Raw genomic sequence first — 23,118 nt, 5'->3', positions numbered from 1 at the left:
TAATAAGTCGTCCAGATGGAAGACTTTCCAGACGACTTAATTAAGTCGTCCGATAAGTCGTCCAGCTGGGAAGACTTTCCAGACGCCTTATTATAAGTCGTCTAATAAGTCGTCCAGATGGAAGACTTTCCAGACGACTTAATTAAGTCGTCCGATAAGTCGTCCAGCTGGGAAGACTTTCCAGACGCCTTATTATAAGTCGTCTAATAAGTCGTCCAGATGGAAGACTTTCCAGACGACTTAATTAAGTCGTCCGATAAGTCGTCCAGCTGGGAAGACTTTCCAGACGCCTTATTATAAGTCGTCTAATAAGTCGTCCAGATGGAAGACTTTCCAGACGACTTAATTAAGTCGTCCGATAAGTCGTCCAGCTGGGAAGACTTTCCAGACGCCTTATTATAAGTCGTCTAATAAGTCGTCCAGATGGAAGACTTTCCAGACGACTTAATTAAGTCGTCCGATAAGTCGTCCAGCTGGGAAGACTTTCCAGACGCCTTATTATAAGTCGTCTAATAAGTCGTCCAGATGGAAGACTTTCCAGACGACTTAATTAAGTCGTCCGATAAGTCGTCCAGCTGGGAAGACTTTCCAGACGCCTTATTATAAGTCGTCTAATAAGTCGTCCAGATGGAAGACTTTCCAGACGACTTAATTAAGTCGTCCGATAAGTCGTCCAGCTGGGAAGACTTTCCAGACGCCTTATTATAAGTCGTCTAATAAGTCGTCCAGATGGAAGACTTTCCAGACGACTTAATTAAGTCGTCCGATAAGTCGTCCAGCTGGGAAGACTTTCCAGACGCCTTATTATAAGTCGTCTAATAAGTCGTCCAGATGGAAGACTTTCCAGACGACTTAATTAAGTCGTCCGATAAGTCGTCCAGCTGGGAAGACTTTCCAGACGCCTTATTATAAGTCGTCTAATAAGTCGTCCAGATGGAAGACTTTCCAGACGACTTAATTAAGTCGTCCGATAAGTCGTCCAGCTGGGAAGACTTTCCAGACGCCTTATTATAAGTCGTCTAATAAGTCGTCCAGATGGAAGACTTTCCAGACGACTTAATTAAGTCGTCCGATAAGTCGTCCAGCTGGGAAGACTTTCCAGACGCCTTATTATAAGTCGTCTAATAAGTCGTCCAGATGGAAGACTTTCCAGACGACTTAATTAAGTCGTCCGATAAGTCGTCCAGCTGGGAAGACTTTCCAGACGCCTTATTATAAGTCGTCTAATAAGTCGTCCAGATGGAAGACTTTCCAGACGACTTAATTAAGTCGTCCGATAAGTCGTCCAGCTGGGAAGACTTTCCAGACGCCTTATTATAAGTCGTCTAATAAGTCGTCCAGATGGAAGACTTTCCAGACGACTTAATTAAGTCGTCCGATAAGTCGTCCAGCTGGGAAGACTTTCCAGACGCCTTATTATAAGTCGTCTAATAAGTCGTCCAGATGGAAGACTTTCCAGACGACTTAATTAAGTCGTCCGATAAGTCGTCCAGCTGGGAAGACTTTCCAGACGCCTTATTATAAGTCGTCTAATAAGTCGTCCAGATGGAAGACTTTCCAGACGACTTAATTAAGTCGTCCGATAAGTCGTCCAGCTGGGAAGACTTTCCAGACGCCTTATTATAAGTCGTCTAATAAGTCGTCCAGATGGAAGACTTTCCAGACGACTTAATTAAGTCGTCCGATAAGTCGTCCAGCTGGGAAGACTTTCCAGACGCCTTATTATAAGTCGTCTAATAAGTCGTCCAGATGGAAGACTTTCCAGACGACTTAATTAAGTCGTCCGATAAGTCGTCCAGCTGGGAAGACTTTCCAGACGCCTTATTATAAGTCGTCTAATAAGTCGTCCAGATGGAAGACTTTCCAGACGACTTATAATAAGTCGTCTGCGCAGTCTTTTGGATTGAAGTAAATACCTGACTCAAGATAGCAGCTTTCATTGATCTGCGGCCTCTGCTGCCCTCGTAAGCCAGTATCGGTGGAGACGGACTGTCTGCTCTGGGACCACCAATACTAGCACCCAATTCCGGCATAGCTGTGTACGTCTAGACCTGAAGAACTTGTATAAACCCATCCACGGTGTAACAGCCAGCAATTTCTTTGTTCCACAAAGAGTCCATCAGCACCTTAAACGCGACTCTCCCCCATGGATAATTCTCAAACCGTTCTAAATCCATCACTAGCCTTGCCAGAGTAGATCGTGTAGCGGTTGAAAACTTTCTCCCTTCAATGAATCCAGTGAAGATGGAGAGGTACGCGAGCCGCTTGCGATCTTCCCTGGACCAATCCCCGCATCTCTTCAGTGCTGCTATTATCTGATCAGTAGTTGGCCCAGCTTCCAGATGAACTCCCAGCATCCCCCAGAAAGAAACCATCTCTGGGGTAACGTCACATTTTGGTGTCTCAAGGTCCTCGATGTACTCGCAGTTTAGACCAGTGAGGTTTTCAAACTCTAACAGTGAAAACCTCAAAGGTTCTGGACCAACGAGAGACCACATCTCATACTTCTTCTTAATGTCCAGCTTGAAACTGAGCATGTAGTGAACCAGCCTTGAAGCCCAACCAAATCCCTGCTCCTTGAACTTGATGAAAACTCCCAAACTCGACTCCTTGAGCTCTTCAAATTCGTCATCAGTAAGAGCTTTCCTAAGAGCAGTATGCAACTTGCTGTTATCCGTATGATACGAAATGCTATTGTGGGCTTCTGGTTCTTCCCCTGATGTGTATAACCTACGGGGGAGTTCTGGAATATCCATCCTTTTTGTCTGCAAAATAATCAAAGACAACAATATAAGTCCAGACGACTTAGTAGACGACTTAAATTACTTACAAGTCTTCCAGTCGCAGAAGGAGTTGGAGTACTCGTCATTGCGGTTATAGATCTGAAAAAATAAACGTGAAACGGTGAGAATGAGTAAATTGATAGAGACAACGTTTTATGTTCATCTTTTCCTCGAGATTGATGACTTAGCGGCGTTAGGGTTTACAGAGAAACGGCGCTAAGGTTTACAGAGAAGAAGCGGCGGCGCTAGGGTTTAGAAGAAGCGGCGGCGCTAGTGTTTAGAACGTTGGTGACCACGGTGGCGAGGGCGACGGTTTGTTCGGAAATAGTGGAATCGGCGGCGCTAGGGTTTAGAGGAATCGGCGCGGCTAGGGTTAGAAGAAGCTGCGGCGACAACGGTGAGAATGAAGTGAGATAGATAGCCGATGTTGAGAACGATGGTTTGTTCGGAAATCGTGGGAATTCGAAATCGCCTTTGAGAGGGAGAACTGTTAGGGTTTCTGAATTTCGCGAAAAATGAAACAAAAAAAATAAAAATCACCTTATATATTGGGTAAATAATCCGGTTAGCTTTAAAATTACATTGGTAAACTTTAAGGTTTGGTCCGGTTTAGACGACTTATTCTGGCTGATAATGTACAACAGACGACTTAATATTTAGTCGTCTGTTTTCAGACGACAAAATATTAAGTCGTCCTAGACCCTAAAATGAACCCCTAAACTAAAATGACTAGATTAACTAACTAACCACGTTATAAAATCAAATTATACTTAAATAGTGTTTACTATACACAGAAATGAACACGCATAAGTAATTTTAAAAATTTTCAAAAACGGTTTTAATGCTTTCCAAAATCTAACCCTAAGAACACATACAATACTACAACATATGTTGATGAAACATAAACTAAAGAATATCATGACTCACTACTTTCACTCATCTATGCTGAAAACAATTGAAATTTGTTATATCTTAATTTATACCTCCTAAGACATATGTTAATTACATAATTCCCATTTTTCACTTATCAAAATATTTTTTACAAAATTTTTAAATTATGTTTAAGACTAACTGTCCAGACGACTTTCAGTTAAGTCGTCTGGACGACTTATTTTCAAGTCGTCTAAACAGACGACTTGCGAGGGGTAGAAACGTAAAAAAAATTTCGTTTTATTGTTTGGTCACAAGGGGATAGTTGTAATTTCAATAGCCTTTTAGGTTACTTTTGCCTTTGACCCAAGTTGGGGTATTGTTTTGGGTTTGACTCCAAGTTTTGAGTCACAATTGGTAATTCTCCCTATAACATATGATTTGATAAATTATTACTTATATATATATATTACATAAAAGGAAATGAATAAATTTATGACAATTATAATTTTTTTCTTAAGTTTTGTCTTATTATAATTGTTAACTAAGTTTAAAATTTTTATAAAATATGTAGATTCACTATTTTTTTATTTTTATCTTATATATCATGCAAAAAAATATTTTACAAAACAAATTTGTATCAAATTTTTAAGATTATTTGCATTAATCAAAACATATAAGATATATGTTTTTCCGAATATCCGTATTTTTCCGAATCAAAGCAAATCAAAAAATTAAATATCCGTGGCATACGAAGCAAATCACAAATACCTTCAAAAATCCAGATATCCGACCCAGGCCTATTCACACTAGGTCCCTAGTGACCACGAAAGATACTACACAACGGAAAAATGTATAAGACTACAATTGTAAAATACTAGTAAAGAGATAGCTGTCCAAGAAAATTATGATACCTAGCTGTTAAATGTATTCGCTCGCCGCTCTCCATTTATCTTATTGTTTTCTCTTTGTAGTGAATATGGTTCGTGTTTACCTATTTATATAGATATTCACATATCTGCTATATAGTATACATTTTGTTTCTTAGACCGTTTTCAACTCTCTATTGACGGACGATGTAAAGCAAGGAGAAAAATAGTGATGATTCACTGAAAAAGACGCACAACACGAAATCGTGAACTTTTTAGTACCATATAGGTCCCTCAGACGGACAAATGCTCGAGGGCTACTTATTAGCATTTGCTCATTAAAAAATTGTCGAACTGATAATGGATATCAATAGTTTGATAAACGTATAAAAATATTTTTATAAGTTTATTCGTAAAGAATAATATATATATTATTACCCCCCATATAGCATAATTTTGGTATGGTTTCGATTTTAGTTTGTGTAGATTTGGATTCTTTTAAATAAATCCTTATTTAAAAGAATTTTTTAGTAGTTTGGTTCATATTTGGATATGACTTGTAGATATAAATTTATACTTTAACCTTTATATCAATTATTTTGATCTGATTTGATTTGATTTTTCCAAATGGATTAGTTATTTTGAATAAAGGTATCTGAAGATAACAATAATGCAGTCTGATTTACACATCAAACTACTAGTTTTAATTATTGAAATCAACACCATCAAGTTCGTTTGATACGGTTTGGACAAAAGATTCACTTAACAAATTACTAGTAAGAGCATCTCCAAAAAAAAATTTTATTATAGAGTTTGCAAAGTTCTATATTTGAAATTTCAAAGTGTTTTTTTTTCCAAAAACAAAACTTCAAATTTAACTGCAAAATTATTTGTAATTTACACTATGATCCTTATATTTATCATAATTAATATAACTCCATAAAACTTTTATAAATAGCTATCACATATATAAAAATATTATAGTAATATTAATTAATAAAATTTTACACTAAAATATAAAATTATAAATAGAAATACATAATTAAATATTAAAATGCAAGCAAAATATCCTATTATTACATACAATTATTTTTTAATGCTACATTCTCGGTTACACAAAATTTGTTTGGACGATATTTTAGAAGTTCCAGAGCAAATTTACTAGACTATTAGCATTGTTGCAATATTTAAATTTGTGTAATAAATATGTCTTCATGTATCTTTTTTTTTTAAATATTAAGTTTCTTTTGTAATATTTGTGTTGTCTACTTTTACTTTTAAAATATTATAAATATTATTTTAATTTGTTATTAAAATTTTATGTGTAAAATTTAAATTTATAAAATAAATTTGAAATATTTAAGATATATTAAAGTTTTAAAGATTAAAACGATGAATGAAAAAATACATAAGAATCATAAATGTGATGTATACGTAATTATAAGGACCAAAATGCAAATAAAAAATTTCACTTTTTTAAACTCTAAATTTGAAATTTTGGAATTTTTTTTTGGAAAGCAAACAAATTTATATTTGAACTTATAGAGTTTTTTTTAGATGCTCTAAAAAAATACTCCCTCCGTTTCATAAAAAATGTTACTTTGACATTTTTTCTTACAAATTAAGAAAATGATAAAAATGCATTAAAGTTTTTATTAATTACACATATTCAACCAATAGTATTTAAGATAAATGAAATTATTTATAAAATTAATGTATTTGTAATTAATTTTAAGCTGAAAATTGCATTGAAATTCTAAAATGATATTTTTTTTAACAAAAAAAAATGTTAAAGTGGCACTTATGAAACAGAACAAATTAACTTAATTTTCGTTATTGTTTTTTGGAAACAAAAAATCTAAACAAATATTGCATGGAAGGTTGGCCTGGACCAATGAAAATGGCGGCTACAGCTGGGCAGCTCTCGTGTCCAATGCTCACCGAACCTCTTTACTTCCTCACGTGACCCTCTCACCTGCTCCCTTTCCTCAATCTAACGGCTCAAATTACGCAATACATGAGCCGTAAACTTGGTACCACTGCCTTTTCGGGGGGCCAAAGTGGGTACCACTCTGTTGCTTTTTGTTTCCTATTGTTTTTGTAAAGATCGGCTTCTGTCAAAGATTCTCTATTGTATTTTTCTTAAAAGGTACAAAACTATTCAAATTTTATACTTCTAGTTGTATCTTATCTCTAGCTTTGGTTGGTTCGTCTTCACTATTGCGTCAAGTGGTTTAGAAATTTAGTTTAAATTAAGTTATCATTTAGGAAGTAAAATTATCGTACTCAAGTGCTACTTCACTAGCTTTTGTAAATCTTATTTAGTTAAATTTTCTGCTTAATTATTTGGTGAGAAATTAAAATTATGGATAAATTAGAAGAACAAACAAGTGGTAAGAAAAAAAACTGTAAATAAAAGTTGTATGTTTCCTGTTATATTAACTTGTTATTAATTTTTTGGCAAAAAAAAGCCAAAAAAAAACTTGTTATTAATTATTTATCATACTTGTTAAAATTGTGCTAAATAAATATATTATTCTAAAACAAAGTTTTATTAGTGGCGTTTGTACAAATAAAATAACAAAATTTACATTTACTGTATATTTTTATAAATATAAGGAAAACATGGATGAATCAAAATCGAGATTGTGCTGAAGGAACCCATTTTTACTTCAAATCTATTTTTAACTATTTACTTTGTTAAGGAGAGAAACTTTACTGATTAATTCAAATCAGTGATCATTAAGATTCCAAAGATACCAATTTAGAAAAGTCAAAGATTCAAAGAACAAGTCTAGGTCCTCATGTTGCATCCGATTCACCATTCACTCTCTCACATATCTTCCTCCACCAGATACAACTCATTTAATTTTGAAAATTCCTTTTTCAATTTAGAAATATTAAAGCTTATCACAATATATCAATTAAATATTATCCGATGACTCATCCTATAGTCAGGACCTTGCTGTCTGTGTCGTCCGTATCAGTATTTCTGTAAAAAAACAAATATATGTTCACTCAGGAAATTACGGCGCAATCATCTAATTTTGTGGACCAAAATAAATAGCGTAGCTTCGAGATTTCAAAATTGTGTTCAAATTTAATTTTGGTTTCCGTTCCTGTTATACTCTTTTATTTATCTCTTATATATTAAAAAAAATCATTACAACATTTAAGATAATCATGTGTCATCACTACAATGAGTCTAAAAATCTTTAGAGAAATAGGTTGATTCATTTATATATATAAAAAGTTTTTTATTGAAGTAATCATAAAATCATTATTAATGCTTTTCATTGTTTCCTTAAATAAAAATTACGGAATTACCTAATATGACTAAAATATATATAAAAATTAATAATTTTGAATAATAAAGATTTGATAAAAATAAGCCCTTTTACACAAAAAAAAGATTTAATAAAAATTAGTGTATTCTTTATCATATTTGTTTAATTTTAAATTAATAAAATAAATTAAACAACTACATTAAGCATATAATAAAAATTTAGATTTTTCTGTATATGTTATATTTTGATTTTTTAAAACGATTATAAATTACTAGAACTGTTAAAAGTCTAACATTCAAATTTTTGTGATCCATGTTTTAAGTTTTTTGTTATAATAAAATACAAATGATTACAAAATTATAAAGTAAGAAGTTTCATTTAATAAATATTAAGTGTAATATATATATATATATATATTTATTAATATCATTTAAATTAAACTATATACCATATAAAATACATAAAGAAAGTTTCTTTGAACAATTTTTTTTGGTAAAAACTTTGAAAAAATATTGACAACTTAATATTAAATTTTAAACTTAGCCTTGAATTTTTTAAAAAAATTTACTAAAACTATTAATCACACAATGCAAATTTTTTAACAGTGATTTAAAGTTTTTGTTATAAAAATATACAAATGATCAAATAATATAATGAGTAAAAAGTGTCATTTAATATATATCAATTTTAAAAATACACTATATATATATATATGTTAATGTCATTTAAATTTAATTATATACCATATAAAATATAAAAAGTGATTGTTTGGTTTGGTGAAATTTATTTGAATTCACACCAATTTAATTATATATGTAATAGTTACTGAATTTTTAATTATTTAATATATATTTATTATTTCATAAATACGTAAAAGAACATATAATACATAAAAATAATATACTAATGTTCATCCTGCGCAAGACGCAAGTTTTAACCTAAGGTCTTAACCTAGTAGAAAATTATAATATCCACTACTAGTAGTTGATAACTACATTACATATATTAAAATTATGATGTCAAAAGTTCAATAAGAGTCTAAGCAAAAAACATTGTGCCTGTTTGTTTCATTGTTTGGGAAAGCATCAGTAACGCGGAATACATAATTAAAAATTAATTATATATGGTAGTATTTCCAGATTCTCCACTAAACCTCACTGTGATTGAAAAACATCTATATATGTATTTTTTTTTTTTTGTTTAACTAGGTGTTAACCAGCCTTCGGCCAGCCCACCACCTAGGTCCGGCGCCAGCCTGCGCCTGTACCGGTTAGGGCCCTGGGCACGCCTCCCCGCTCAAGAGTCCTCCAGCCTAGCTCGAACCCCCGACCTCCGGCCGAGCTCAAGGCGGAAGCCCTAACATCTATATATGTATTTAAAATTAAGAAATCATTAAATCGTACCATACCAGAAACTTTAAAAGTTACAATTCTTTTGTCAAGATGAGTAGACACATCAAAGTGGTTTAGAAACTAATTAAAATTTTTGTATTTTAAGATTCCTCCTAATGCATGGTAGAATATATGTTTGAGTTAAAAATGAAAGTAAATCTTCAAATTAGTCATAAGGAAACCCTAAAAAACATTGACTTTCTTTATAAAGATCACATTGTAATTTTAGATGATTAATTTTATCCCAATCCAATTAAAAATTGTACACATCGGCCTCTATATATCAAACACCTAAAACGTGTATGGTTTTATGTTCTTCTATAAATATATGTTGCAGTAACAAAATAAAACACACATCAAAGCGTTGAGAGAACAAAAAAGAAGAGAGGAGAAAAGAGCGATAAATCCGAAAAGCCTAAGAAACATCAAAAGAGAAGACAAACAATTTCTTTTTTTGTTTCAAAAGGAAAATCTTTGAATTTTATGGCAACCCGTCTCCTCCGAACTAACTTTATCCGGCGTCCTTACCGTTTCTCCGCTTTAAAACCGGTGGGTCCACCCACCGTAACGGCTTCAACAGCCGTCGTCCCGGATATTCTCTCCTTCGGACAACAAGAACCAGAGCCACCTCTCCACCACCCAAAACCCAATGAAGCTCACCATGACATCGATCTCTCCGACCAAGCCCGTCTCTTCTCCTCTATGCCCACATCCGTCCTCCTCCGCTCCACCGCCGTGCTGCATGCGGCCGCGATAGGTCCCATGGTGGATGTTGGATCGTGGGTCATGAGCTCTAAACTCATGGACACAGCCTTGACACGTGGTATGGTCCTTGGCCTTGTGAAAAGTACGTTTTATGACCACTTCTGCGCCGGTGAAGACGCCGCCGCTGCTGCGGAACGCGTGAGGAGCGTTTACGAAGCCTCGGGTCTTAAAGGTATGCTTGTGTACGGCGTGGAACATGCCGATGACGCTGCCACTTGTGATGAGAACATGCAACACTTCCTTCGAACCATCGAAGCAGCAAAATCCTTACCTACATCTCACGTAAGCAAATCTTAACTCCAGTTACCTCATGTGTCTTAGTTCTCTGTTCCTATTCAGATTCCTCTGTTTTTTCTTTTTCAAAATTATTTTACATTATTAAAATCGCATAACATACAAAAAGAAAAATCTACAAAGACCATATCTTTAAATTTAATTATTGCATAGCTACTTTTATTAAACAGTGAGGGGTGATCATCAAATTAGGGCAATTTGGTTAGACAACCAAATCTCCGTACCCTGACAAAGTGCACTTGCATAGATTATCATAGACGTGCACATTAATATTCATCTTTTCATATAAGAAAATAACTAATATAATGATTATATTACTCTTACGCGTTATTGAACCTTTGATAAGTAGCAAGTACGCAGCCAACTTGCTTTTTTCTCTTATGAAAATGACTTGGCGTCTAATTATTTATTTTCAAAATAGTTCTGATTAAATGAAAAAAAATAAAAACAATACGTCACTATCTGACTAGATTTATGACGAGGTCCTAGTTGGAACTCTGAGCTTGTAGGTGGACTAGATCTTTCCGACACTTTATGAATATTCTCCTTTAACCAAATTGATCCGGTTAATTTATTACCTTTTGTTTGATAGTAACCCGTTATTTTTCTTTTTTGTCCTAACAGTTTAGCTCAGTGGTCGTGAAGATAACCGCGATATGTCCCATCAGTCTTCTAAAACGAGTGAGCGATTTGCTTCGATGGGAATACAAAAGTCAAAATTTCAAACTCTCGTGGAAGCTCAGATCTTTCCCGGTTTTCTCCGATTCAAGCCCTCTCTACCACACAAACTCAGAACCGGAACCGTTGACCGCCGAAGAAGAACGGGAGCTCGAAGCAGCTCACGTAAGGATCCAAGAAATCTGTCGGAAATGCCAAGAGTCCAACGTACCTTTGTTGGTCGATGCTGAAGACACAATCCTCCAACCGGCGATCGATTACATGGCTTATTCATCAGCTATCATATTCAACACGGACAGAGACAGACCCATCGTTTACAACACCATTCAGGCCTACTTGAGAGACGCTGGTGAGAGGTTGCACTTGGCCGTACAAGAAGCCGAGAAAGAAGGTGTTCCTATGGGTTTTAAGTTGGTGAGAGGCGCTTATATGTCTAGCGAAGCTAGACTAGCAGATTCCTTGGGACACAAGTCACCAATCCATGATACAATTCAGAATACGCACGCTTGCTACAATGACTGCATGACCTTCCTAATGGAGAAAGCCTCCAATGGATCAGGATTTGGTGTTGTTCTTGCAACACACAACGCTGATTCGGGTAAGCCATTGAATCACAATTTAAACGCTTATTATCGTTATTTTTTTTAATGAAATAGATTTACTAATTGGAGAAATGTTCTAAATTTTAGGGGGACTTGCATCAAAAAAAGCTAGTGAGCTCAACATCGATAAAAAGAACGGGAAGATTGAGTTTGCGCAGCTATACGGTATGTCAGATGCATTGTCCTTCGGTTTAAAGAGAGCCGGTTTCAATGTAAGCAAATACATGCCATATGGACCGGTTGAAACCGCTATACCATATCTTCTCCGACGTGCTTATGAGAACCGGGGAATGATGGCCACGGGTGCCAATGATCGTCAACTCATGAGGATGGAACTTAAGAGGAGACTAATCGCTGGAATTGCGTGAAGGGAAGAGTATAAGTCGTTATGTATGGAGCCACTGAATGGAATTGGGAAATGTAGATCAATAAATTTGTTCTATATATATGTAGATTATAAGAGAAAAAATATTTTTAAAAATGGAGTAGGGATGAACATTTCATGTGGCTTTGTCATAACGGACTATATATATGATTTTTTTGGGTCACAAAACTATGTATTTAATTATTTCAATTATTATTCACCAATGTATATTCACCATTCCTTATCAATAATAATGGAATACCTTTTTTATTTACTATTGCTTTGGTCATTTCTTTCGTTATTAAATATAAGAACAACATTATCGGTAAAACCCATGAAGATTTCTTTTCAAAAAATATTAATATTACAATCTATTTATTTTTAACTTTTATTATCTAACCAAGTTCTAAAAAATGTCTTATACAAGAATTTTTTTTATGCTTCTTTCTCATGTTTTTATTATTTTCTTTTATTTTTAATTATGAGAACTTTTACCATGCACAATTGGAGTTGCTCCAAAGATGTTTAGGCTAATAGTAAGAGCAACGTTATTGGTAAGTATCTAAAATAGGAGTTCTTAAATAAAAAGTATAATTATTTTAACATTAATTTAATTATCTAATTAAAATTAATATTGTTGATAAATTGAACCAATTAAAAAGAGACATGTTATATTTAATATTATTACTTTTGAGATACTTTTCTTTGTCTCTCTCTTAATTTTTCTTTAATTTATTGTGAAGATACTCAATGAGTATCAACTAATGGAAGTCCTTTAAGAGACCACAATTTTAAGACACTCGTTACATGGTAAAGTGGTGGGTACTTTTTTTAAATGAGATCGTTACAAGAAACTCGTAGGGGAGAAGATGTTATTAATTTGAAGGAATGGAACAAAATATTCCTCCACACTCCGTTTGGTTATTTCGGTTTTCGATTCAGTTTGGTTAATAAAGTTCAGTTCCGGTTTGATTCCAATTTTTTTGATTAACTCATATTTAAAATTAAAAAATCAGGTTTTTTGGATTAAATATCATATTTTCTGATAAAAAGTTAGACAATTCAAATAATTTTAAATATTTCAGATAATTTTTTATGATGATTCGTTTTAAGGTATTTGAGTTTATAAATAATATTTTAAATTTATTTTTATTATTTAAAAACTAAATAATATAAATATTTATACGTGAATAAATTATATTATAGAAATTGAGTACTCATTTGGTTTTCAGTTTTGTTCTGATTCAGGGCATGACTGATTGAAACGCAGTGGTTGCGCGAGTTTGCGGATGTGGGTGGTTGCGGTTTCTAGTGTTAATAAGCGATTTGTACGGCTGGTACAACTGTTAGAAATTAGTGCGCTTGCGTGATCTTTCTGACTGGTTGATTATAAGATATTACAACGGTTTAATAATAAATTACCAATATTAATACATTAACAATATCAAAACATACTATTATGATAAAATATAATAATTAGTAATAAAATATAATATAAACAATATTACTTTATTTATTTATTTTTTATAGTTTAAATGAAATTTATAATGTTAATAAGATTTTTTTTGAAGATTTATATTAGAACTTTTAAAAGAATATTTTGTTTCGTTTTTGTATGTATATATATATATTTTTATTGGTCATCAACGGAAAACAAACTCTATGAAGACTCTGCAAACCAAACTGGCAACTATGCTTATATATATGAAGATTAATGTCTCTATGAAGATTAATGTCTCATGTTTGTTGCTCTTTGAATTCATGTCGCCATATATATGTTCTATTGATATACTTTCAAGATTTAAACTCAATACATTTTTTTTAACACAAAATACTCAATACATAAAAGCATTAAAGAAAAGTTAAATTATGGAGTACTAATTAAAATCCACCAAACAGTCGACTCTTACAAAATAGCCGATTATTATTATAAAAGTTGAGATTTTCTTTTTGTTTGGCAAAAGCGAAAATATGTTAATAGTTAGATTGAGAGGACAGTAACAATGCCACATTTACAAGGATAAACGGAAGACACTGTGTGAATCACCGGAACGGCCAAACAAGTAGGTTGATCCTCTCCGGCCAAAATCACGACGATCTTAGGTAAGTATTCTCCGATAACTGTCTTAGCTTCGTTGTCTCCGGCGTCTTCTTCTTCCTCGACAGGATAGGTATTGTTAGAAGAATGAGACTTTTTGTGTATGCAGACCAATGAGAATAATGCTAGAGCTATAAGCAAAAGAACCAAAGACAAACCACCAAAGAGATATGGTATTGGTGACTTCCAAATTTCTGCTTTTGGTGTCGCCCTCATTTCTTACTACCCTTTGATTTTCCCTTGTGCTGTAAGTGTATTTATGAAAGTTGTAGTTTTGCGTAGTGAAGAATTTATAGAGGAACATTTGTACGAAATTCCTTATTAATTTATGTATTTGCTTACGGGGATGCATATGATGATCACACTACGAGATTGTTTTTTATTTTTATTTTAAAGTTCAAAATGGAGGAAGAAGATTCCTTGTGCGTTCAGATATTCCTTTTCTCCTTTGTTAACGATTACTGTAGTTTTTACTATTCAAATGTCATGTCGATGTCGTCATCCCATTAACTATACTCGCGAATGAGTAAATCAATCTAATCATAACATTTAACCAAAAGAAACGTAATAGGTGAAGTGAAACACACATTCTATATTTCTATTATTATAAGAATAAATCTAAAGTAATGACGACTACAATTTCACGTTGTTGTCTACCACCAATTGAAGGTGATAATTTAGAAGTGCACGTCACTTTTTCTACTATTTAGCCCAATTAAAATAGCTCCGCAACTTGTATCTGATTGCAAGTAGGATCAATCAGTGGGAGAGTGTCTGCAAACACTCACAAAGTACATTTTTTTTTTTTGATAACCCTGGTATCCGAAGACCTCGTAAGGCTCCGACTATCAACCAAAGACCGTCCACCGGAGCTAAGCCGGGGAGCCCGCCGAGGTCTCCAGGAGGGCTGGTGATCACCCCATTTAAATCCCACCAGTGGCCAGCGTAGTTGGAAGTGTCCGTATTGGGCCCGAAGGCCCTCAAGAGCAACATCCGCCAGCGGGACTCGAACCCATGACTTCCCAGGTCGAGGATCGCCACTGGACCACTAACGCGTGGTTCCCAAAGTACATCTTTGCATCATTACGTACGAAGTAATCACCCAGACACAAATTAATTGTGCTGACTAGGTCAGTCCCACATAAAAAACGAAAATTCCATTTTGCTATTGTGGTGGAAAAATTAAAATTTGTGATTTTTACAGGAAAATTAGAGTTCGCGATTTTGTCAAAAATTGTTTATCACGAAAATTCGATTTTGCCATCTTAGTGGAAAATTTTGTTTTAGCTGAAACTTAATTTTGCGATTTTGGCGGGAAATTTTGATTTTGTTATTTTTGTGGAAAAACTTGATTTTTCTGTTTTAATTAAAACGTAATTTTATGAAAAAAATCATTTTACGATTTTGGCAGAAAAAACTTGTTTTGTAGTTTTAGTGAGAAAACTTGATTTTGCGATTTTGACAACAAAGCTCAATTTTGAAGTTTTGGCAAAAAAAATGATTTTATATTTTTGGTGAAAAAACTTAATTTCTGAAAACTTTTATTTTTTCAAATTTGATATAAGTCAAAACTTGTTTTAGACTATTGGACGGACCATATCTATATAGTCCAAACCCACTAAGAGCATCTTTATCCCATATATCATATTAAGGGATTCTTATTTTTTAACTTTTTAGTTTTTTTTTCTGATTAAAAAAAAATTAAAAAGCGGACCAATCGTGGATCGCCACGTATCGGTGGGTCCCGCGAACAGTGCAAAACACACATAGCACACTTCTCTTATTCTGCCCGCTTTGCATACGGTTTTTTTCTAAAACCTGAGCCCCCCACCGTTTTAGAGACGCAACAAAGGACGAGATAATCGTGCTCTAACACCGATGATCTAATTGGTCCTGTAACTCGTCCAATTATAGTCTAAATTGGTATTAACCAAATTTTGTCCATTTATATTTGACATGGACGATCCATAGTGATCCTACCAATTTAATATATATAGAAAATCATATCTAACTTTTTTGCCTTTTATATAAAAGGATAACTGATTGAAACTGATAAATGGTACAAATATTTCTGAGTCAAATAATTTGTTTTTGTCGATTAAATACTTAGGCTTTAACTGGTAGCCATTAAAGGAATACGATGAGCAAGAAAGAAAAAAATAAAGAAGAATAAAATAAGAGAAAAATCTAGGGAAATTATTTTTTAGGCCAAAAAAGTAATAAATATGTTCCATCAGACTAATCTCACATACTTTATGTTCCATTAGGATAATTATTTTCAAATGGCAATAATGTCCTCAAATTAATTATAAATTCGAAATTAAAATTAACAAAACAATTGTAAATATTAAAATATAATGAATAATTAAAAGAAAAAGAAAACATTTAAAATCCTCAAATAAAAAAAACTTAAACTTACACTTTATGTCCCATGATTTTTTTTATTTTTTTTCTGAAAATCGGTTTTTTCATATATGGAAACTGAATATTTCCAAATATTTTCTTTCCATATTTTTATAACTGATTATTCTTATCCGTATAATACACTAAATCTGTAGAACTCAGTTTCTACAAGTTTTTAGATTTATAGTAATGTGTTGATTTCGATTTCTACTGGTAAAATTTGATAAGGAATAAATGTAGTCTATTATTTCTCAAATGTAAAGAAAAGTTAAGGAATCTTAGGTAACAAATATTCTTTGTAAATGGTGTAAATTGTAAAGAATGATAAGAAATTGACTATTTTCACTCATTCCCTTTGTTATCATTTAGAGCAAGTCTTTTTTCTTAAGTTAATTAACACTAGGTGTTTTCTTACACCATGTGCAAAAATAAATTTTTTAATTCAAATTAAATTTAAAACTAAATTTTAATAGATTTAGTATTTATAAGATTGATTAACCTTATTTTTACACTGAGTAATATATTTAAATATAATTTTATATATTTTAAATATATACAAAATATAGTTACTACTACCATCTATGGTTTGTGTTTTTAAAATTAATTTAACTGCAATATTTTTTTTTTAAATATGGTAATGAACATTTTAAAAAGTAATATATTATTTGAAATATATTTTTGTCAAGATGGATTTACTTTGGAAAATTACCCCAAATACCACATTCATAATACCACTTTTTAAGTCTACACTAATCACTTTTACATTCACTTTTAATGAAGGGTAAAAGACACCTATACATCTAGGGTTAACTAATCTAGACTTAGAGTTTAGAGTTGAGGGGTGGGGTAGGGTTTTTGGAATATGAAATTTATGATTCTAATAAATATAATTTATGATATAAAAAAATTTTTAAAAATAGTTTCAAACATAATTTTCGATTTTAAAAAAGAAAATTTGAAAAAAATAAAAAAATATTCAAAAAAAAAATTATAAAAAGTTCAAATTTGAAAAAGTATAATTGACAACCTAAAAAAATTATTATTTTATATTTTCTATTTATTTATTTTATTTTATTTTATTTAAATAATGATTTATTATATATAGAGAGAACAAAGGTATAAGAGTCTTTTGCCACTTAATGAAAATGTATTTTTGAAAATGTCCATTTAGTGGTGGTAAAAGTGAAAAGTAGTACTATGAAAGTGGTAAACATGAAATTTTCCCATTAACTTTTGAAAATGTAAATCACATATAATTTTACAGAAAAGTTTATTTGCAACATTCTGAATATTATAAATGCTAAAATATAAAGCACTTGTTTTATTTACAGTAAATAGGACAATTTTAGTATGCGATATAAATTTAAGAATGAAATACTTTCTTATAATTTTACCATATTTGAAAAAAAAATCTTTATAAACATTAAAATATATGAAATACTAAAACACAATAAATAAAGTAGTTGCCTTTTATTAACTTGTTCAAAGTGTAAGTTTATTGTTAATTCCATCTTGAATTAAATTATTTTATTTATATCTTTTGGTTATGGTAATACTTATATACTTAATCTTTTAATTACGATAATAACTATATATACTTAATATTTTATATTTAAATTTTGTGTAATAAATGTGTTAAGCCATATCATAATTAGGTATAATCCATATCATCATTTAAGTGAGTAATGTCATCATTTTTTGATAGAATGATTTTGGTGATGACAAATAAGCAAATCACGTAATAAATAATGTCTAGAGGATATAAAATATCAATATCTGATTTTTTTCCTGCAATTTTGCGGGTAATCAATATTTAGTGGATTAACTGCAATTTTTTAAGGCGACTTATTTTTTTTAAGGCGACTTAATTGCAATTTTTGTTAGTCATATATTTTTAAACCGAGAGTTTATCCAATTTGGGTGATTAGCAACAAACTTGATACTATATGTTATGGAAGTAAATTAGTTAGTTACATGTTTCACGTTCGAAGATTGTGCTTGATTTAACATCTTGTATTATTATTGCTATTATTATATTTAAGAAAATTATCACACATACCACATTTATAGTACCACTTTTCATGGTTACACTAATCACTTTTACTCTCACTTTTAATGAAGGATAAAAAACACTTATACCATTAGAGTTAACTAATCTAAATTTAGAGTTTAAAGTAGAGGGGTGGAGTAGGGTTTTTAGAATGTGAAATTTAGGATTCTAATAAATATATAAATAAATACTTAAAAAATATTTACAAAAATTAAAAAATAATGATTTATTATATATATATATATAGATAACAAGGGTATAAAAGTATTTTGTCACTTAATGAAGAAGATATTTTTGAAAATATCTCTTTAGTAGTGGTAAAGATAAAAAATGGTACCATGAAAGTGGTAAACATAAAATTTTCCCTAGATTTTTCAAGAATCATTCTCTTTTAATAGTATAGATATTCTTATCTATACTATTATTTATGAAGTGATTTAGCTTATTTGTCATGATTTCCATGATTTTAGGTAATTTTGCTTATTTGTCATGTCTTAATTAGGTTTAAGCTGAGTCATTAATTTATTAATAGTTTTTAGTTGAGTCCATAATTTATTAATTTAAATAATATAACTTAAAATATGTAATTAGATATATAATTATTTTGATTTTGCTTATTTGTCATGTTTTCCATGATTTTAGTCAATTTTATTTATTTGTCATGTTTTTATTAGGTTTTAGCTTAGTCATTGATTTATTAACATAATTTTAGTTGAATCACTAATTTGTTAATTTAAAAAATATATGTAATGAATTTTATATATAATTAAAATATAATTTTGATTTAATAATATTTAAATTTATATGTTATATTAAAATTCTTATTTTCTTATTAGTCATATTTTATTAGGTTTTAAGCTTTTATATAGGTCACTCATTTATTATTAGTTTTTAACTGAGTATTTATTAATTTCCACAAAACCCGTGATGAATTTTATATATAATAAAATACACATTTTATTTTAATAATATTAAATTGATATGTTATATTAAATAATTAATTATAAACTAATATAATAAAATTGTGAAAATATATTTAAAAATTAAGATTTTCTTATATATACTGTGTTGCTATCTGATAACAATATTTTTATAATAAAGTTAAAAAACGAAGATATAAAAAAATTTATAATTAAATATTAGTCAAACAAAAATATTTATATAATGATATTTTCTAAACTATTTCTAATATATGAGTGTTTTAAAACTTTTAACACAATAATAAGTACATAGTTTGATGAACGTTTTTTTGACATATATAAATAATTTGATGTTTGATTTAACTATTTAAAATCATAAATAATAACTTAACTTGTGACTGAGCTCAAAACAAATTTTCTTGATTTTACTTTAAACCAGTTTAATCCGTGAAACACCATAGGTTCAGTTGGTGACCACTAGAATAATGAAAAAAATCAACAAAGTAAAAATAAAATTTCATTTGAGGAATTGAAAAAAAAATATGATTTTTTGTTCAGTTTGTTCCTTATCAAAATTGCATAGGGAATTTTTTTCTTATAAATTCATTCCACCATGGAGAATTTAGAAGAAAAAAGTAGGATCTACCTTTCAATAATTTGACTAAAATTTCAACCTAACTGGTATAAATTTTGATGAACAAAAAATTCACTATCATTTTTTTCGTTCAACATGTTCACCGATTGGAGTTTTATAATGCCGATTTTGGGATTAATAAGACATAAAATAATAAGTATTTGTAAGACGATTATGTCTGCATGTGCAGACAAAATACCTAGTTTATTTTAATAACTAAAGAAGACTGAAATATATCTTTTTCATTAAAATATTAATTGTTTTGTTTTTTTAGAAACTTTGGCAGTTTCTGCGGATAACGCTGCCTTTATGTTTCAAAAACCTTATAAAAAACCCACAGACCCATGTGTTACTTTTATACAGGTTCAAATTTAAAAGCGTAAATAAAATGTAATTACTTAAATTAATTGCAATAAAATATTAATAATTTGTTTTCTTTGGATAGTTGTGGATGCTCTAGACAAAAAAAAACACACACAAAACCATCTTTTTTTTTTTTTTTCCGACTGATATTATTATTAACAAGATCTAAAATTTACATAAAGAGTCATAAAACAAAAGCTAAAAAACCAAAAGAAAAGGCAACGACATAAAAGACAAGGCCCAAAAACTCAAAAGGAGGGGAAGACATCTGTTGTACCCACGTGTACGAACATAGCGACACGCGTAACCACAGAAACCGCCACCTACCACCGCCGGAACAGGGCTTCACGCCGGAACTCTGTACTACCGGAGACCAATCTCATCGGAGCAGAGAAACTACCAGCAATAACCCGATGCGGTTGAGTGAAACACCGAGACAATCACTTCGCCGAGAAGAAAACCATTCGAATCCATTGAAACTTCCACAATCTAACTTCCACCGCCTTCACCGATCTTCTCCGGAAAACAACCGGCTGTCCACCGAAACCAACGATCAAAGAAACCCACAACGGTTTCAACAACATACCCCATCATCGCCCGAGCTATCTTCAACGAAACCAAATCGCTCACTAGATCAGAGACGCTAGCAATCATCACCGGAGGTGATGACTCTAGAGACGAAAGCCGGCCAGCCGGTGCTGGGTTAGCCACCGATTGCCAGAGTCGAAGCCCGACCTCACGGCAATCTTATGCCAGAAAGGAACCGGCGTTCGCTAAACAAAAAACTCTCATCTCATCCCTCTCTGTGAAAGATTTAAGAGAGAGAACAGAGAGGTAGAGAGAGAGCTACACACACAAAACCATCTATTATATTAAAAGAGAAGACTATAGCAAACAATATTTTTTAAGACAAGCATGAATTAAATTTAGGAGAAATTTTATGTTTACCACTTTCATCGTACCACTTTTCATCTTTATCACCACTAAAGGGACATTTCAAAAATATCTTCTTTATTAAGTCGTAAAAGACCATTATACACTTGTTATCTATATATATAATAAATCATTATTTAAATTAAAAAAATAAAAAAAAATAAAAAAAAATGAATATTTTTTATGTTTTCGAATTATACTTTTTCAAATTCGAAATATTTTATAAGAAAAAATTATGTTTAAATTTTTTTGAATTTTTTAATTCCAAAAACCCTACTCACCCTTAACTCTAAACCCTAAGTCTAGATTAATTAACCCTAGGGGTATAAGTGTCTTTTACCTTTCATTAAAAGTGATGGTAAAAGTGGTTAGTGTAAACATCAAAAGTGGTACTATGAATGTGGTTTTTGTGGCAATTTCCCAAAAATCTGCTTATTCAAAGTTGTTGCACCTGTTCATTTTTAATCCTACCTATTAAATACAACTAAATATTACAACTAACCTTTATTAAAGGAACCAAATGATATCTTATTATTTATTGACCATTTAAATGATAAATTCCATTATTACTATGTTAACATATTGGGCCTTAATGAAACTATCTAAAAATCAATGCTTATACCCTGCGTTAAAATATAATCTCATCATATTTCGTATAGATCATATTAAATAAATTAAAAAATATATGACCACTAACAATAGGTCACAAGAGAGCTCTGGAAGAGGTTCAAACCGATAACAATAGGTCACAAGAGGAAATCCTCGAGGTTTATAGGAAGTTACAGGATGCATACAAAGATGAAGAGGACTACTGGCATAAGAAAAGTCGGAATATGTGGTATTCATCTAGGGATCTGAACACAAAATTTTATCATGCCTTGACAAAGCAACGACGGGTTCTTAATAGGATTGTGGGACTTCATGATGAAACTGGTAACTGGATAACAGAAGAAAAAGGTGTCGAGAAGGTGGCTGTGGATTATTTCGAGGATTTATTTAGTACCATTTCCCCATCAGAGTTCGATAGTTTCTTGGCGGAGGTAGCTCCGTCTATCTCCTTCCAAATGAATCAAATGCTGCTAAGAGCAGCAACAGAGGAGGAAGTACGCCATGCTTTGTTTATGATGCATCCGAAAAAGGCTCCAGGGCCGGATGAGATGACAACCCTTTTCTTCCAACACTCATGGCATATTATCAAAAAAGATTTGGTTGAGATGGTGAATAATTTTTTGGTTACAAGGGATATGGATTCAAGGTTAAACATTACCAACATTTGCATGATTCCGAAGACCGAGAGGCCTACAAGGATGACAGAGTTAAGGCCAATAAGTCTATGCAATGTAGGGTACAAGATCATCTCAAAGGTCTTATGTCAGCGTTTGAATTCCTGCCTTCCACGACTCATATCGGAAACACAATCGGCATTTGTGGCAGGAAGGTTGATATCAAATAATATTCTTATTGCTCAGGAAATGTTTCATGGATTGAGAACCAACAACGCTTGCCAAGATAAGTATATGACAATCAAAACGGATATGAGCAAAGCGTATGATATGGTGTAATGAGACTTTATTCAGGCTCTACTACACAAAATAGGTTTTGATCCTCATTGGGTCAAATTAATAATGGAGTGTATATCATCAGTTCAATATCGTGTATTATTAAATGGTCAACCGCGAGGTCTTATAATCCCACACAGAGGTTTACGTCAAGGGGATCCTTTATCTCCTTATTTATTCATCATGTGTACCGAGGCTTTGATTGCAAACATTAAAAAGGCTGAGCGAGGAAAACAATTAACGGGAATGAAGGTG

At 31.7% G+C, this 23,118-nt stretch overlaps 2 protein-coding genes across 2 annotated transcripts; one reads left to right on the top strand and one right to left on the bottom strand.

The window, feature by feature from the left end:
• Positions 1-9,556: 9,556 nt before the first annotated feature.
• Positions 9,557-12,175, top strand: LOC106307026 (proline dehydrogenase 1, mitochondrial). The gene is made up of 3 exons (XM_013743860.1): positions 9,557-10,247; positions 10,884-11,535; positions 11,627-12,175. Exons 1-3 carry the CDS (start codon positions 9,684-9,686, stop codon positions 11,905-11,907), a joined length of 1,497 nt encoding a protein of 498 aa, XP_013599314.1. The 5' UTR covers positions 9,557-9,683; the 3' UTR covers positions 11,908-12,175.
• Positions 12,176-13,809: 1,634 nt separating this feature from the next.
• On the bottom strand, positions 13,810-14,282 carry LOC106305338 (protein GLUTAMINE DUMPER 6-like). Its single transcript, XM_013741717.1, has one exon. The coding sequence runs from the start codon at positions 14,215-14,217 to the stop codon at positions 13,885-13,887; it is 333 nt and encodes a 110-aa protein (XP_013597171.1). The 5' UTR covers positions 14,218-14,282; the 3' UTR covers positions 13,810-13,884.
• Between the last annotated feature and the right edge of the window lie 8,836 nt (positions 14,283-23,118).

The sequence above is a fragment of the Brassica oleracea genome, chromosome C7 (assembly GCF_000695525.1).
Source record: "Brassica oleracea var. oleracea cultivar TO1000 chromosome C7, BOL, whole genome shotgun sequence".
Classification (NCBI taxonomy): Eukaryota; Viridiplantae; Streptophyta; class Magnoliopsida; order Brassicales; family Brassicaceae; genus Brassica; species Brassica oleracea.
This window is presented reverse-complemented; position numbering and strand designations above follow the sequence as displayed.